This window comes from Phalangium opilio, unplaced genomic scaffold (assembly GCF_054372755.1).
Source record: "Phalangium opilio isolate 3A_F unplaced genomic scaffold, DU_Popi_V2 ptg000011l_1, whole genome shotgun sequence".
NCBI classification, from domain to species: domain Eukaryota; kingdom Metazoa; phylum Arthropoda; class Arachnida; order Opiliones; family Phalangiidae; genus Phalangium; species Phalangium opilio.
Window position 1 is genome coordinate 7,571,456 of NW_028324147.1, and position 17,970 is coordinate 7,589,425.

Sequence of the window (17,970 nt, forward strand, 5' to 3'; positions counted from 1 at the left end):
TTTATGCTGGAATGTCTTTCCGAAGGGGAATGTTATATACATTTTCTGTAAATATTCGTTTGCAACATGAATTGAGCATTTCTTCAAAGATAAATTATGTAACATTTCAAAGAAATAATTCCGGCTAGATATGAGGGCGAATTTTGAATGGGCGATATCATTGACAGCTTCCAAAAAGGTTTTCCTGTTTTTGAGTTTGAACTTTTCCAAATTTTCGCCCAAAATAATCAATTCATTCTTGTACGATTTCTGCAAGTAATTCAATAACGTCCTGTTGTTATTGGCGAACGATGCTCGTCTTGGTTTGCCTCGACTTACTTTCAACAAATCTTGGAATACATCAAACCTTTTCACAAGTCCTATGGAGTAATTCTCGTATTTAATGGCGTCTACTAGTTGCTTTGCAGTGTCGATGGTTGCACCCTCTGGTATTGTGCTCACCGAAGAAGATAACATTGAACCGTAGATTTTAAACAAGCAACCCAAAGAAATTGTCATGATGACCGTAAGATGGCGAAATGCTGAATTATTCTTTCCATTGAACTGTCCTGGAGAAACCAATTAAAATTATCATTAATGCAATTTTTTTAGGAAAAAGGGGGATTTTCTTTGGGGGTGTGCTTTTCTTCATGCATTTGTAGTTTGGAGGAAATGACCACCACTTTTGTTTATTTTTTATAATCAAAGACCATGATATGAGGGTCTAAAAATTTGCTTGTAGTTTGTGTTTCTGAAATAATTTTTGTAATCTAAATATTTAAAACCAATTTAAAAATGGAAAGATATAAGGCGCCATTGCGGTTTTTTTTGAACTGTGACGTTTTACGGGATTTGGCGATTTATTCGTCACCGACGTTTCTTGGTCACGTGATGACGCTATTGCTGTATTATTGGTCTTTTAAGATAGGTAAACAATTTTACTCACTTAACCCTATATGATGCGAAATTACGCTCCACAGTGAAAACTCTTGAAGAAACGGTACAATTTCCGGAACTGCTGTGCGAACCATTTTGATTATGATTGGCAGAGCACAAACACACGTCAGCACCAGATACCAGAGCTAAAATAAGACGCAGCGTGAAGGGTTATAATTTTGTAGCTTATTTTCAACGTCCAGTGGTTTTCGCATTAGTTTGAAACTTTTGTTAATTACTTGTTCATGAAAAGGTGCCAGGAAGAACAGGCTTTGATTGTCACGAAGGTGATCGGGTTTTCTCGTGAAGAAGTTTAAAATGTCATTTTTGCAGACTGGGCAATAATCGACCACTTCATATCGTTGGACTGTAATTAAGCTTGAGCAAATAGCAAAGTCCGCTTCCTTTAAATTCGATAAATGATACAGTTAGTTTCATTTGATTCACCGCACGTTTTGTGACATGTTATAATTTTTTTCTTGTGTTGGAAAAGCACAGTTACAAATTCTGATTGACTTCATTAATGTAGTGATAAAGTCACGCAACTTTGTGAAAACACTTAAAATATAGGTTGCCGATATGCTGCAATGAAGAGTCAGTTTGCAATTTGAGTTACTCGTCTTTAAATTTAAATCGTCTGCGATAGTTGAGTGTAGGTGACTTTCCGTTGCGTTAGTTCAACTTTATTTTGACTTTATCACTAAATTAAACAATTTTTCTTTCACTATTTCACGTGTTATACATCTAATTATCTAAAGCTTTTACTAGAAAATGTGTAACGCTATATACCCCTCTTTGTAGCATTCCATAAATTCCAGTGTAATTTCCGTCAGGTTTACGTATTCCGTAGGTTTGATCCTTCGGAACCACAAAATGATATCTAATTACCGTAAGGGGTTCTTATTTATTTGTCATATCGTCTTAGTTTTTCCACAAATTTGGGAAAAACCAAACCGCTCATAGTGTAGCGTTAATTACTTGAAACCCAGTAGATGGACTAGCGTTTCGAAAAAGTAAAAATTCGCACCCGATCGAGGAACAACGGACCCATCATTCAGAATATCAAGAATTAATGTAGTTGTCTGCAAGCATTTAATTATGTTTTACTCAGAGACAGTTAATTAAAGGCGTGAGGACCACAAAAATCCTTATAAGTATTATTATAACGAAAAACTTACCTTTATTGCCGCAATGGTGAACGTCTCATTCTCAAACAACTTCATTATTTCTATTTGGCAGGCAATATTTGTCAGTAACACCGTCGTTCGATTTACTGAACTCTATTATTTTCTTACTGATGGTTCCTATGCCAGAATTTAAGAACAGTACGCAACGGAATGGGTTGTGCAAATATTGGAACCTTCTTTATTTCTACTTCCATTGGGAACAAACACTACTTTCTTTAGGAAAATTTAAACACTTTCGCGTGCTTAAACAAAACAGGACCAAATGAGCTACTTTTCTTCCATTAGTAGGCCTAGCGTAATTTAAAGAAAGCATTACCAGCTAAGCGTGAAAGTGCTTTGCTGTTACACCGACAAATAGCACTGGACGTGCAGTGATTTAATTTTTATTTTGAAATTGCCATGCACTGACCCAGTATGTTCAGTCCGCGCTTATTTCTTACCGTTGTAGCAATACGCATAAAGATTATTACTCCGTGTGGTTACGTAAAAACCAACGGGGTTATACGCCGATGCTTGGTAGACCTTTGATGCACATTGAAAGGCAGTGGACGCGATTTCATGGATATTGCTATGGTAAAGGGGACTGGTAAAAGTGACAACTTTAATAGTGCAAAAATCGTGGCACGAGGACGGCTTTTAAGTTCTGTATAAAGCTACGGTTCTAAATGGAGTTGTGAAACGTATCTTTTAAGTGAATTTTTTTTATATGTGATATTTGTTACTACAAGGGTTTATTTGTGATTGTGTTGATTTTCTGCGATTTACGGAAAGAGAAAAAATTTAAGCTAAACTAGAAATGCTGTACAGCCTTGGCACATTGTAAACCACACGGAGTATAGCAAAATTATTTTTGCCCTTGTTATTTAACTTGAAAAAAAAAAATACTATGCCTAGAACTAAGTTATAAATGCTAAGTTGTCGGAGAAAGAAAACTTCAGTCTTAACTCGAAGTTAATTGTTTCAGTATAAATCGCTTTATTCTTGAACTACTTCACGAAGGTTTAGGCCTGCAATCCATAGTTTTGGCTTAGACGCCGTTTATTGACTTTCCACGAGGTATAAATGGAAAAGTGGCTAAAGTATTTTTTGCTGGGATTCTGGGAAGCGCATTTAGGTAATTCATGTCAATTTCATTTATTTCGGAAGAAATTCTGTACACTAAACTGCTGACCAAAGGAAGTAATTAAAAATAAGACAGTTGCGGATGGCGGTCCTTGGTTTTTTTACCACAATTATCATGTAATTGGATAATGAATGGTAACAGATAATACAAAATTATCAAACATAATAACAAATCATATATATCATTTCAAGGAAAGGAAAATTTTCAGTTCTTTAAGCTTTCAAACAATTATAAAGATAAAACTAGTGTTATTTTCTAATTTCATTTATCATGGATTTCAATTTTCAAAGGGATTTGCGTTCGCTTGTTTATGTTTCGTAATGAACTGTGTTTCCGATTTTCTTTAAGCCGGCTTAACTTGTAATGGCGACAAAGAACCCGATGGAGGCGTTCCACATTAACGAGAACAAAAGAAATAATAGCGATAATTAATACTGTCTTGAAAATATCATCCAAATCGCTGAATTGAATATAAACAATTTCCTTAAATGCCTCGTTCGCTAGCTGATATCTTTGGATCTGGAATCTCTTGTACATTTCCCATTTTATCCAAAAACCGTGTGATATTATTCTCCCAATTCTAAAATATTTAAACGAAAATCATTAATTGTTTCAACAACTTAAGAAAAGTTTACTTTGAATCGCGCAGAACTCTAAGAACTTAGTACTTTAGGCATTTAAAGTTTTAAACAATAACAGTTGCCTTACAATTAATTATTAAAGTCCATTCAGACTAAACTAAAATCTTATGTTCACGTCGGTGAAGTCATTTTGCTCGCTTAATTAGACTGTTCACACGTGTCAACGACTATAAGTAAAGATTCGCGTGTTAGGTTGCAAATCTTCAATTTTGTTGGACAGTGTCGAGATGGCACCACCTTAGGACCTTTTCTTTAAGCATAGCTCACTCGATCATGCCTTACTGGCGCAGGAACGCATGATCGAGTGCGTTATGCTTTAGCAGACGATATAAGAAAACTTCTCTGATTATTGACGTGATTTTTGGTGGTATTTGTAAATTTTGGATTCGGCTATTTTAGTATTCAAAAGTCTTGGTTCAAAAATCGTCATGTACGTGACTCGTTTTAAGTCTTCTGCTCTGAACGTACCGACGCCACCGAAACGAAACTAACGAGGCGACCGACTGGAACGTAATATTTTTCACTAGTCTAAATGGGCCTTTAGAGTTACTAAACCTTAAGATATTAATAATATCATCCCGATTAAAAGTAACTTGCTTACATTCGTTTCGAATATAATGTCATACGAAATCAGACCAACACTAACTTTGTCTGGAAATCACAATTTTACTCCCAGTTTCATAGGTCTACAGTTTAGTATACTTATTTCTTCCGTCGGCGGTTTCGCTATATCCGAAAGTAGTGTTGATCTAATCTCTTCGAGATAACCTTGGATTGGGATGAAACATCAAATACCTTTGGTAGAAGACATCCTTATGCTTGAATGTCTTTCCGAAGGGGAATGTTATATACATTTTCTGCAAATATTCATTTGCTACGTAAATTTGAAATTTCTCTGAAGACAAATTTTGTTTTAGCAAAGTGTGAAAGACGTAATCCGGGTTAGCTATCAGGGCGAATTTTGAATTGACCATATCATTGACAGCCTCCTTAAATGTTTTTCTGTTTTTGTCCTTGTACTTTTCCAAGTTTGTTCCCAAAATAATCAATTCCATCTTCAACGATTTCTGACAGTAAATCAATAACATCCCGTTGTTAATTGCGAACGAAAGCGACATATCGTTCAGCGTCGACTTACTTTCAAAATATCTTCATATACGTCGAACCTTTTCACAAGTCCGATGGAGTAATTCTCGTATTTAATGGCGTCCACTAGTTGCTTAGCAGTGTCGATGGTTGCGCCCGCTGGTTTTGTGCTCACCGAAGAAGATAACATTGAACTGTAGATTTTAAACAAGCAACCGAAAGAAATCATCATGATGACCGTAAGATGGCGATATACTGAATTATGCTTTCCATTTAACTGTTCTGGAGGAAGTAACATAATTAGTAAAACCAGAAGGGGATAATAGAAGAAGGATGACACTCTGCAATCTCTTAATACTTTAGATATGTAATATGATTCTCTTGTTTGCTCTCCTGCTCATCAAACTTCAGATGGGCATCGCACCATGGGGTGAATTCTTTAACTGTTTGCATGGTACTAAATCTTCAGCAATCAACTCTACACAAACCTTGATTGTCTTGACGTGGGGCCAAAATCCACAAGCGCATGCACCTTGGCAAATAGTTAAGCGCTTATAGAGTAAGGATGAGGGAACAATTTATCGCGAACGTGAATGGGTTTATTAACCTTGCTCCAAATGTAGGGAGTGATGTTGGGAAGAATCATGTTACAAATTTTACCCCGCTTTGTGGTACACTTCTCTCGAAGAGAATTGAGAGAAGTATTATATACTTCTTCAACTTTGGGATTAATATACTCACTTAAACCGATGTAATGCGAAATGATGCTCCATAATGAAAACTGTTGAAGAAACGGTACAATTTCCGGAATTGCTAATCGAACCGTTTTCATTATGAATGGCAGGGCACAAACGCACATCAAAACCAAATACCAGACCTGGATTAAACAGCTGATGGGTTAGAGTTTTGTATCTGTTTTCATAGTCCAGTTCGTTATTTTACTTGTTCCTGAAAAGGTGCCAGGAAGAACATGCTTTGATTGTGACGTTGATTGTCTGGTTTTCTCGTGAAGAAGGTTAAAACATCATGTTTGCAAACTGGACAGTAATCGACAACTTGCTGGCGTTGGGCTGTAATTAAACTTGAGCAAATCGCAAAATCCGCTTCCTATAAATTCGATAATGACATGTCATGAACTCGTGCTTGAAGTGGTAGACCTATCTAACAACTTTGATATCTTGTTGTGATCAAGTCACCTAATTATTTTTTTGAAACCTTCATTTACGCCAGGTATTGAACCGCAAACTGACCCATCATAGTTTATGGTCTGTTCAGACTAGGTTTCGTTTCATGATGCATGGTCATTTTGCTGTTCATACGCTTCACGAAAAATTAGCTGAAACTGTAACTAGAAAATGTGTAAGGCTATATACCCCTCTTTGTAGCATTCCATAAATTCCAGTGTAGTTTTTGTCAGGTTTACGTATTCCATAGGTTTTATCCTTCGGTACCACAAAGCGATATCTAATTAACGTTCAAAGGGATCTTACTGATTTTCATATGGTCTTGAGCGCCTTGGTTCCCCCAAAAACTCCATTGGGGAAACCTAAGCCGCTCATACACTTCAGTAGGCCTTCATTACTTGAATCCCAGTAGACGCACTAGCGTTTGGAAAAAGTGAAAATCCGGACCCCAACGAGGAACAACGGATCCATCGTAAAGAGTATCAAGAAGTAAAGTACTTGTCTGAAACATTTTTATCGCGTATTAAACAGGAATATGGTGCGTAAGGTTATGGGAGCATTTTGAGCTCCTGTCTTAGTTCAAACAATTTTTATTATTGTTTTGGAAATTTCTGGTTTTACATTAAGTCACTCAGTGACTTAGTACCGCTCCATCTTAGGGTAAATCCCATTAATGCAGATAAAGAATCCAACGAAATGGAATTTCACAGCGCCACTTTTACCGTTTTAGTTAAAAACTTACGTTTATTGCTGCAATGTTGAACGTCTCATTCTCAAACAACGGCATTCTATTTCAGGCGACGGAGTATTTGGCAATAACACTGTGGGAATGAATTTAGTAACAAAATAAGAAACCACCCTAAACACACACTCAACGCTTTTAAATATTATATAAAAAAGGACTTGGTTTGCCCAAGCCTGAAAAACAAAACGATAAGAGTTTTTTCCAGTTGACTGAAGCGCGGATATTTTATTTTTCTATATAATTTTAAAGACAATCCGTATTTTACTACTCTTTAGAATTTAATTCAATCTCCTGATTTTACTGCTAATGGATTTATTTCCTATAAATTAATTGAAATAAAAAGTTATTTATCTCAGATTTTTCATGATAAAATTTTACGAAAATGGAATTGTTGAAAAATCTGAGATAAGTAATTTTTTATTTCAATTAATTTATAGGAAATAAATCCATTAGCAGTAAAATCAGGAGATTGAATTAAATTCTAAAGAGTAGTAAAATACGGATTGTCTTTAAAATTATATAGAAAAATAAAATATCCGCGCTTCAGTCAACTGGAAAAAACTCTTATCGTTTTGTTTTTCAGGCTTGGGCAAACCAAGTCCTTTTTTATATAATATCTGTTCCTTCAGTCTGCATTTGTATTAATCTATTATAAAATAATTTTTTGCCTGAAATGCGAAATTTTTCACTTCTAGGACGAGGTTAAAAATGGTTCTACACTTCTACATATTCTTATAAGATACGGCTCACAATTCGTTTTAGAACCCGAGCTTAATAGTCAACTTCAAAACCAACATCCTGCCACGATTTTTAAACTATCAAATCCGTATCTTTTACAGTCCACTCTACGATTACAATTATCCATGACATTGCGTTCGTTGCCCTTGTACGTTTACAGTGAGTGGCACCGTGGCCAGTTATTTTAATTAAAATACCTAGGCCACAGGTCCAGTTTTAAAAAAAATCCTTATTTCCAACACTGATCCATCTATCCTTATGCCTTACTGAAGGCTACAGTGAAATATCCATGAAGCGTAAGCTTCTATTATAAATCCATGGCCTAAGTAAGGCAACTTAAGCCTTGGTCGAAACTAACATCTAAAATATAAATTAAAAAGGTATCTTAAGTATAGAATTTCAACCGAGACACATAATTAAACGAAAAATAGACCCGCCAGAGAAATTTTTAATAAATATAGTATTATATTTATTGAAATATATCAAGTTAAAGTTTCAAGGCGGTGAAATGGCAAATTAGCGTCGTCTACTGTAGAGTATTGAACAACTAGCGTCGTCTGCTGTAGAATAATCTTTTGAGGTACTTACATTTTTAATTAAATTAACATACTTAGACTTAATTAATTTTGATGAAACTTGAAAAAGGCACACCTTGAATAGTTACTTGTTAATTTGAAAGTATTCCGAAACGTAACTTCGCTTTAGTTTTTAAATGATTCGATGTACAGGAGCACCATAAACCCCATGTTATTCCTATGGGAAAATCGGCGAAAATCTGTGAATTTTCATTTAACATTACGGGAGGGTGTGGGATCTTATCTAGAAGGGCCTACCGGCCCTCTAGAATTAAACCCGTCATGCGATTTGCCACATGTGCAACCATTACTACTACTATTGTTCATTTCGTATAATTTTAATCTAAATTTATAAGTCGTCAATAATTCTTATAGGGTTGATATCACTACAGTATACTTTGTAGTGTTTGGCATCCTTGTATTCGCGCTTGCACTGGTGCTTGTATTCGTACTTGCACTGGTGCTTGTATTCGTACTTGCACTGGTGCTTGTATTCGTACTTGCACTGGTGCTTGTATTCGTACTTGCACTGGTGCTTGTATTCGTACTTGCACTGGTGCTTGTATTCGTACTTGCACTGGTGCTTGTATTCGTACTTGCACTGGTGCTTGTATTCGTACTTGCACTGGTGCTTGTATTCGTACTTGCACTGGTGCTTGTATTCGTACTTGCACTGGTGCTTGTATTCGTACTTGCACTGGTGCTTGTATTCGTACTTGCACTGGTGCTTGTATTCGTACTTGCACTGGTGCTTGTATTCGTACTTGCACTGGTGCTTGTATTCGTACTTGCACTGGTGCTTGTATTCGTACTTGCACTGGTGCTTGTATTCGTACTTGCACTGGTGCTTGTATTCGTACTTGCACTGGTGCTTTTATTTGTACTTAATAATATATAATGGTCTATTAATATTTGCGACGACATAATTATATTCACCTTTTCAATCTTTCAAAACCGTAATCCAGAAAAGCGCTTTTCACAAACGAATTAAATGGCTAACGCGTTCACTTAGCAATGGAAAATTCGAAACCAGTCCTAGTACTATATTTAAGGTAATATTATGTCTCCCTTACTTTACCATTAACTATAGGCGTTTACCTAAAACCCTTGACTGCTTGACTTACGTCGCGTTTTCCGATTGTTATTTTGTTTTTATGAAAAGACACCTAACATTTTTCTATTATATTAAAAATTGAACGCGCAACCAACTCTCCTGTAATATTAAAAGCTATCATAGTAGCATACGAAACGTACTGCCATCGAACCAATTACTCGCACGATTCGGTACAAACATTTTCGCAAACGTTCCAATCTATACTTAATTTTGTATTCATGGAAAAACACCTAATGTTTTGTTACAGGAATAAATAGATTTCTTCTACTAGGAATCTTTTAGAGCCATAGACTCCATTACTCCATACCAGAAGTGAGATGAGACTAGAAGTGAAGGGCTCTAGCATTGATAGTAGATCCTGGCACTAGTGAACAAATTTGAGGATTTTATGCCGCTTCCCACGCGCTAAAACTAGAGAGAAAAAAATTGGTCGAGTTCCAAAAACATTTCCTACCCCCTTCCCCTCAACCTAAAGCCGCGGAACACGGACGCCTGTGCTAGAATCTAGTTCGGCCGTCTACCGCCGCGAGCGTCTCACGTTTTGGAGGGGAAATTCTGAAACCGCCACCAGAGGGCCAACCGTTGGTGTGTTATCAAGAATATTCACTTTCGCCGAGTGAAGAATTTGGTTAGCTCAGTACTTCTGGTCTCATCTCACTTCTGTCCATACTAATATCTGATTGAAGGTAAGGGGATGGGCCTTAAACCGCGATAGCCGACAGCTCCGCCTTCTTCGCGTTTAATTTGGTCTTCGAGTGCATTGGACAACCGTCGAGTTCATGACCTTTTTCGCTGTCTGCTACATCGGTTTATGCACTGAGGAGAACAACTGAGGTTTTGCCGTTTTAGAAACTGCAATTTCTCCAATTGTTAAACATGTCAATGGCTTAGACGTAATTCAATATCGAAAACAAATGTTCTAATAATTTCAAGAAAACGTGGCATTTTTTCCCAACCTTAAGCCTTTTCACACGTATTCTAATGTTTTGGGTAACTCTGGGGATGTTGATTGACATTTGGGTTTGGAGCGCGTTGGTCGCGGGAATTACGGTGCAGGTCGATGTCACGTGATTTCTAAGTTTAAATAATCGATGTATGACGTCAGGGGTGGCGGGTTCCATGCCTCCTCCCCTTTAATTAAAGCAGAAGGGCTCAGAAAATAGTTAAAGATTCCAAGTCGAAGATATCTATGTTTTCCTGTTACGTATAGTATTAAAAATTAATGAGATACTATTTAGCAGTATGACTTGCACGATTCATTAAAAACATTTGCTGAAACTGTTATTCGACCTCCATTACCGGATATTTATCTTGAATATTTTTTCGTTCGAAAGAATGACCTTAGAACAGCATGCAACAGAAGCAACGTTTTGTGCAAATATTTGAACCTTCGCGTGAACTTTAGCACTCCTTTTGAGAATAATGAAGTCGACTTCAAGATTAAAGCGAACCTTTTTGCATTTGCCCAGGTTACGCAACGCGAGGAATTGATTTTTTCTATTTTGTATCTTGGTTTGTTTTCGTTATATAATATTTTCTTGTGTTATGGTCCTGGAATTAAAGAAATGCATAGTCTGCTAAGTACGAAATTGCTTTGCCTTTACACCGGCACTTTGCAAATCGAAGCAAACGTGTTCGTAATTTCCGGACCGCATTTGCGGGTCACAGAAAGTCGGAAAATTGTATTTCATTACGTTATCTATACCTAAGTTAAGCGCCAATCGTTAAATAGCCATTAGCTTCCGTCCATTATACGCGCCATGTTTCGAGATGGCCACTGACCCCGTGAATTCAGTACGCGCTTATTTCTGGGAAATATAGTAAAGACAAAATACTTAATTAATTCAATGCTAATTTATTAAGGTACGCGTAATTTTGGCTCAGGTGCAGTTTATTATTGGTATATTGACTGATTGTGTTTTCCAATTTAACATAACTGTATATTCCCATCTACTTAAGAATGACCCGGGTCTACATCGTTATTTGTCTTGTTTTTGCTGTATAAAGCCTCAGAATTAGACTTAAAATAGGCTTAATGATAATTTTATCTGATATATATCTTTCTTTGCACTTGTAGAATTTTTGTATTCGAAATATTTTTTATTTATTTTTTTCAAAGTTAAAGAGTGGTCCATTTCATATGAGATGTAAACTGAGAGTAATATAATTTTCTTTTTTGTTAAGTATAAATATTAATGTAAAACAGCTAACCCTCGAGAGGATGAAATGACGAGTTCTATGTAGACAATAATTCACCGATTCCATTATCCTAATTGCAACCTTGTTGCATTTTGGGAAAAAAATGGACACCGACAATCTTTTCATAGCCGACTGAGGTCTAAAAAATGTTAGTTCCATTTATTATCGCTATACTAGACTACTGACATAAGAAATGATTAAAAATAAGCAAGACTTGATTTTATTGGGAAAGGGGTAATTACAGATAACAAACAAAAATATTAAGTTAAAAGTGGATAACCTTATTTTAAATATTCCTATATTTCAATGAAAACTTTACTATTTCTTTTCAAGGAATGGAAAGTTTTCAGTTTTTAAAGGAAAAACTTGCCTGTTTTCTAGGCCTATTTTTTAATTTATCATGGATTTGTCAAGTTTAAACAGAGAAGGGTGCTTCCGATTTAGTTTAAACCTGTGTATCTTATAAAAGCGACAAAGGACCCGGTAAAGACGCTCAGCATTAACGAGAACAAAGGAAATAAGATTGGTGATTAATAATGTCCTGAAAATATCTTCCAAATCGCTGAATTCAATGTAAACAATTTCCTTAGATGCCTTGTACGCATTATATCGACTTAGCATGACGAATCTCTCGTACATTTCCCATTTTATCCAAAATCCATGTGATAAAATTCTTCCTATTCTAAAATATTTAAGGAAAAAGAATCATTAATGGTTTCCTTTTTCCACAACGGAAGAAAATTCGATATTTTGAAATGCCTACTGCAGTTAGAAAAAACCATTAAAGGAATTCTAGTGAAGGCAGCGCTCGGCGGATGAGTAAAAATATTTGAAATACGTCACAGGTACCACGTGTCGCCAAGATGGAGAGCGACTGGACATTTTCCAAGATAGCAGCGCCAATTCCACTAAGTGCTAGATTTCGAAACTAGGTATGGAACGAACTAGTTTTCTTAGAGACACGCCTTTCCTCGGTCACGTGTCTCTGACGTATTTTAAATCCTTTTTACCCATCCCCCGCTGCCCTCTTCGTTGTCACTTTAAACATCAACTGTGAAAACCTTTAACTTGATTCGCAATGAAATTTTAAAATTACTAAACATCACGATAAGTCAAAATACATCTCGATTTTACCATTTATCATACACTGCATTACTCTAATGTAAGAAATTAAGAATGGAGATGAAATAGCAAGTACATTTGATAGAAAACATTCTTATGCTGGAATTTCTTGCCGAAGGGAAACGCTATGTATAATTTTTGCAATTCCTCCTTTGCTACGTGAATTGGAAATTCATTTAAAGTAAAATCATTAATTTGGAACATTTGAAAGAAATAATCCCGGCTTGATATGAGGGCGAATTTTGAATTGACGATATCATTGACAGCTTCCAAAAACGTTTTCCTGTTTTTATGTTTAAATTTCTCCAAATGTTTCCCCAAAATAAATAATTCATTCTTGAACGATTTCTGAAAGTCATTCAATAACATTCTGATGTTAATTGCGATTGAACCCCACCAAGGTGAAGCTGCCTCAACTTACTTTTAACAATTCCTCGAATGCGTCATGCTTACTAAGAAGTCCAATAGAGTAATTCTGGTGTCTAATGGCTCGTCCTAATTGCTTAGCAGTATCGAGGGTTGCACCTGCTGGTGTCGCGCTCACCGTAGAAGATACCATTGAACTGTAGATTTTAAATAAGCAACCCAAAGAAATTGTCATGGTGGCCATAAAAAGGCGAAAGGCTGAATTACGCTTTCCACTGAAATGTGCTATAGAAAGTAACATAACCAGTAAACCTATAATTTCCCATACTTAAATGAATTTGTACATTGGGTATTTCCTCTATGGCTGTACTCATTTGTATTATTCATCTTCTCACTTAAACCTATGTAATGCGAAATGACGCTCCACAGTGAAAAATCTTGAAGAGACGGTACAATTTCCGGAAATGCTAAGCGAACCATTTTCATTATGATTGGCAGGGTGCAAACACACGTCAGCACCAGATACCATAGCTAAAATAAGGTGTTTGGGGTTAGAGTTTTGTAGCTGTTTTCATCGTCCTGTTTGTTTTTTACTTGTTTGCGAAAAGGTGCCACGAAGAACAAGTCTTGATTTTCACGAAGGTTATCGGGCTTTCTTGTGAAGAAGGTTAAAACGTCTTGTTTATAAATTGGCGAGTAATCGATAACTTTTTGGCGTTGGGCTGTAGCTATGCTAGAGCAAATAGCAAAATCCGCTTCCTATAAATTTGATAAATAATATATTAAATATCTTTTGAAACAATTGATGTATTACGACATTTTAAGATTTTTTCCATGTTTAGGAAGAATAGACCATTGCATTAACTACTTGCAGTGAAAGCATCAAACAAGAAAGGAGGCCGCCCTCTTGGGTTATTTCCCTCGCGCCAAGAGGCAACGCCAGACGGAGCCCGAGTTCACTACACGCTGGAGGCTAGCCAACTCGCACTGCCTTTAGCGGTGCTTCTTGGCGTGAGAGAAATGACCCAAGAAGACCCCTGTGGTGTTTGGTTCTCTTGTGTTACAAAATCTGACTAGTTTGATATATCTTTAAGATAAATTAATACAATTTTGTTGAAAAACATTACAATTTACGCCTGGAATTTGTCCCCAAACCGACACTCTATTATTAACTAAAGCTGTTAATAGAAAATGAATAACGCTATACCCCTCTTTGTAGCATTCCATAAATTCCAGTGTAATTTCCGTCAGATTTACGCATTCCGTAGGTTTTATCCTTCGGCACCACAAAACGATATCTAATTAACAAAATGAGGCATTACTTTCGCCCAAAAATCCCTCAGTACTGTTTTCTTAAGTTCATTCGGGAAAAACGCATTATAGCCTTTATTACTTGAAACCCAGTAGAAGCACTAGCGTTTGGAAAAAGTGAAAATCCGGACCCAATCTAGGAACAATGGACCCATCTTCCAAAATATTAAGAAGTAAAGAGCTTGTCTGAAAACATTTTATTGTGTTTTAATCAGAGCCACAAAATCCAAGGCATGTAGCTTCGTTATTATTATTTCGGTAATTTCCTAGTGCATTTTCACTTTTGTTCAAAACTTACGTTTATTGCCGCAATAGTGAACGTCTCATTTTCAAACAAGGCCATTCTATTTGTGAAAGCCTGAAAGCCGGGGAAGCAAAATTTGTGGTAACTTAAAATCTTTGTTGACTTTAAGAATAAATATTTATGGCGTCAGCAGTAATCCTCGTTGGTTTGATGTAACTCAGAACACGAAGAAGTGATTGCTTTGTCAATCTCTGTATTATAATATTTCCCGTTTTTCGTTTACAACGTGTCTTTCAGAACCAACGATACGCAGTTGTTAATATTTGCGACGTCATTAATGCATTCATTTTTTCATTATTCATAACTTAGAGGACACTTTACGTAAAATAATCAAATGGTAAACGCGTTTAGTAATGCGGATGGACAAATACCGAACCAACATGGTCTTTGTGACGTCGCGTTTCCCGAATTCATCGAAAAAGTCTAATACTTTCATATAATATTGAAAACACTACCATTGTGAAACGTATTACCTTCAAGCTATGACTCTTACGAAGGCTAGAAATGTTTGCTGAAAAATTCTAATGAACCTAGGGTTATAAAATCCCGAACATGCTATTATACTTATCGTTCGATTTACTTACCTAAAGTTATACACAGGAATCCTAACAAACACTTTTAACTTACGCAACTAGACGCGTTGGGCAATATTTGTACTTATTTTGAGAACAATGGTATGAAGAATGGGTTGCATGTTTTCCTTCAGAGTAGCAAACAGTTTTTCGTGCTTAATATTACGTCAGGTTTGTGCAATGCCATGAATTGATTTTTTTAGTAAGTTTATTTTTATTATTAAATATTTTATTTAATTTTTCACTTAAATAAAGTACGTATGAAATTGATCGACTTATTACACTGGCAATTCACACCGATACACGCTGTGATTTAATTGTTTTTTATTTCTGGTCATCGCAGTAATGTGCGTATGGTTCATCTTAAAACTAAGTTAGAATTACTAATTTTTTGAATCATTAAACTTCATACATCACTCGTAATTGCTAAATAACGCTTTTTAGATTGTTTCTAAGCAGAATAAAGCCACAGAATTATGCATAGAGAACATTTTATATCACATTGATAACAGTGATAGGTATATTTGCATCAATTGGAACCCTACATATTTCTATCTAAAATATTAAAGATGATGTGAGCAATTAAGTTTCCGTAATGGCGCGTAATTGACACTACGCTTTAGGGTTTCACGGGAGGCACTGGGAAGCACTCTCCATCAGGTGGTAGGTAGGATTTTACTTTACCTACCTAACCCAACCAACACTTGATTCTGACTAATTAGGCCACGGGGAGTTCGGAAAAAATAGTGAAAAAATTCTTAACCCGCCGCAAGTTGGTTAAAAAAATTTTTGAAAATTTGAAAATTGCATGTACTTACCGCCATTAAGACCGCTACGCGCCTAAACGCATTCTGCCCTCGATCTTGAAAAACTACCCGGGGGGGTAAATATAATAATAAGGACTCGCGACGGAATTCAAGGAGCACATACTGCGGAAATATAGCTATGAAATTTTAAACACCCACTGAAACATTTAGAATTCTCATACCAGGATAGAAAAATATTTGAAGCGAGCTCCAATTTTAAAAATAAACAACGATATTTTGCTAAATTGCGTAGATTATTTCGGAAGTAAATAAAGATAAACAATAATATTTTGGAAAAGGCATAATATTATTTGGGAAGTAAATGAAGATAAACCACAATATTTTGGAAAAGGCGTAACATTATTTGGGAAATAAATGAAGATAAACAATAATACTTTGGAAAAGGCGTAACATTATTTGGGAAGTAAATGAAGATAAACCACAATATTTTGGAAAAGGCGTAACATTATTTGGGAAGTAAATGAAGATAAACCACAATATTTTGGGAAAGGCGTAACATTATTTGGGAAGTAAATGAAGATAAACCACAATATTTTGGAAAAGGCGTAACATTATTTGGGAAGTAAATGAAGATAAACAATAGTATTTTGGAAAAGGCATAATATTATTTGGGAAGTAAATGAAGATAAACAATAATATTTTGGAAAAGGCGTAACATTATTTAGGAAGTAAATGAAGGTAAAGCACAATATTTTGGAAAAGGCATAATATTGTTTGTTAAGTAAATGAAGGTAAAGCACAATATTTTGGAAAAGGCATAATATTGTTTGTTAAGTAAATGAAGATAATTAGCAATATTTTTGAAAAGGCGGCCAATTATTGGGAAGCAAATGATGGTGAACAACAATATTTTAAAAAGGCTTCAATATGTTGGAAGGAAGTGTATATTAAAAATTATACACTATTAACTGCAAAACTGTTTATACCGATGGCTATGCAGTAAAGTGTGGCACTTAGCGTTACCCGAGAAACACCACTTGGAGGTGGCCACACGTCGTTTCTCATGAGGAGTTTTGATAAGGCAGGCCCCCTTGCCTACTGCCGCTACAATCCAACCGGGAGTTTTGATAAGACAGGCCCCTTGCCTACTGCCGCTATAATCCAACCGGGAGTTTTGATAAGGCAGGCCCCTTGCCTACTGCCGCTATAATCCAACCGGGAGTTTTGATAAGGCAGGCCCCTTGCCTACTGCCGCTATAATCCAACCGGGAGTTTTGATAAGGCAGGCCCCTTGCCTACTGCCGCTATAATCCAACCGGGAGTTTTGATAAGGCAGGCCCCTTGCCTACTGCCGCTATAATCCAACCGGGGAGTTTTGATAAGGCAGGCCCCTTGCCTACTGCCAAAAACTAAGAAAACGTTGCCTTATTCGTCAGTGAATTCGGCAGTGTTTTCTTCGTTTTGGCCAGCAATTAAAAATGCTGGTTCTGTCTCGGGATCGAGAGTAGCCAGCTCTTCCTCCGAGACCCCGATTTCAATTAATTCAAGGCCTTTTTTGCCCGGTCCAGGGTAGCAAGACTTTACGTCTTCCAAGAACCGAGCAAAATTGGTTCCAGGAGGAAGCCAGTTTCCATCCTGGTCCTTGAAAAATAGGCATCGGTACCAATAAGAAGCCATATAGCTACTTAATGACCTGTCTGTTCTGTGGGACTTAATGGCATCCTTCACGTGTCTATTTCGGTTCTCGATGTTGTTGGTATGGGCGCGAGAATCTTCCGAGTTGACAAACTCGTACTTATGAAGCACGGTAAGGTGCTCCCGAAAGCCCATTAACGTACAATTCATGTACATAGGGGCTCCGTCAGACACGATGATGGACCCAGGGGCTATATATTTTGCCATTTGCCTCCACAGAACAGCACGGGACTTATTTTTCACTTTCAAAAATAGACCATCTTTTGTATCCCGGCAATAAATTCCAAAGATACAAATGGTTTCCCCGGCTAACTCCGCCCCTCGGT

At 36.5% G+C, this 17,970-nt stretch overlaps 1 protein-coding gene across 1 annotated transcript; it reads right to left on the reverse strand.

Moving 5' to 3' along the window:
• Positions 1 to 13,307: 13,307 nt before the first annotated feature.
• LOC149710186 (putative glutamate receptor) lies at positions 13,308 to 14,649 on the reverse strand. Its single transcript, XM_089860768.1, has 5 exons — positions 14,605 to 14,649; positions 14,389 to 14,492; positions 14,203 to 14,293; positions 13,590 to 13,754; positions 13,308 to 13,526 (listed from the first exon to the last, which is right to left on the reverse strand). The coding sequence occupies exons 1-5, from the start codon at positions 14,647 to 14,649 to the stop codon at positions 13,308 to 13,310; spliced, it is 624 nt and encodes a 207-aa protein (XP_089716894.1).
• Between the last annotated feature and the right edge of the window lie 3,321 nt (positions 14,650 to 17,970).

Coding starts and splice junctions, on each gene's coding strand:
- LOC149710186 (XM_089860768.1), bottom strand. CDS start 14,649: ATGGCCTTGTTTGAAAATGAGACGTTCACTATTGCGGCAATAAAC. Junction 13,755..14,202: donor ATGGAATGCTACAAAGAGGG/GTATAGCGTTAT, acceptor TCAAATTTATAG/GAAGCGGATTTTGCTATTTG. Junction 13,527..13,589: donor TGGCACCTTTTCGCAAACAA/GTAAAAAACAAA, acceptor ACCTTATTTTAG/CTATGGTATCTGGTGCTGAC.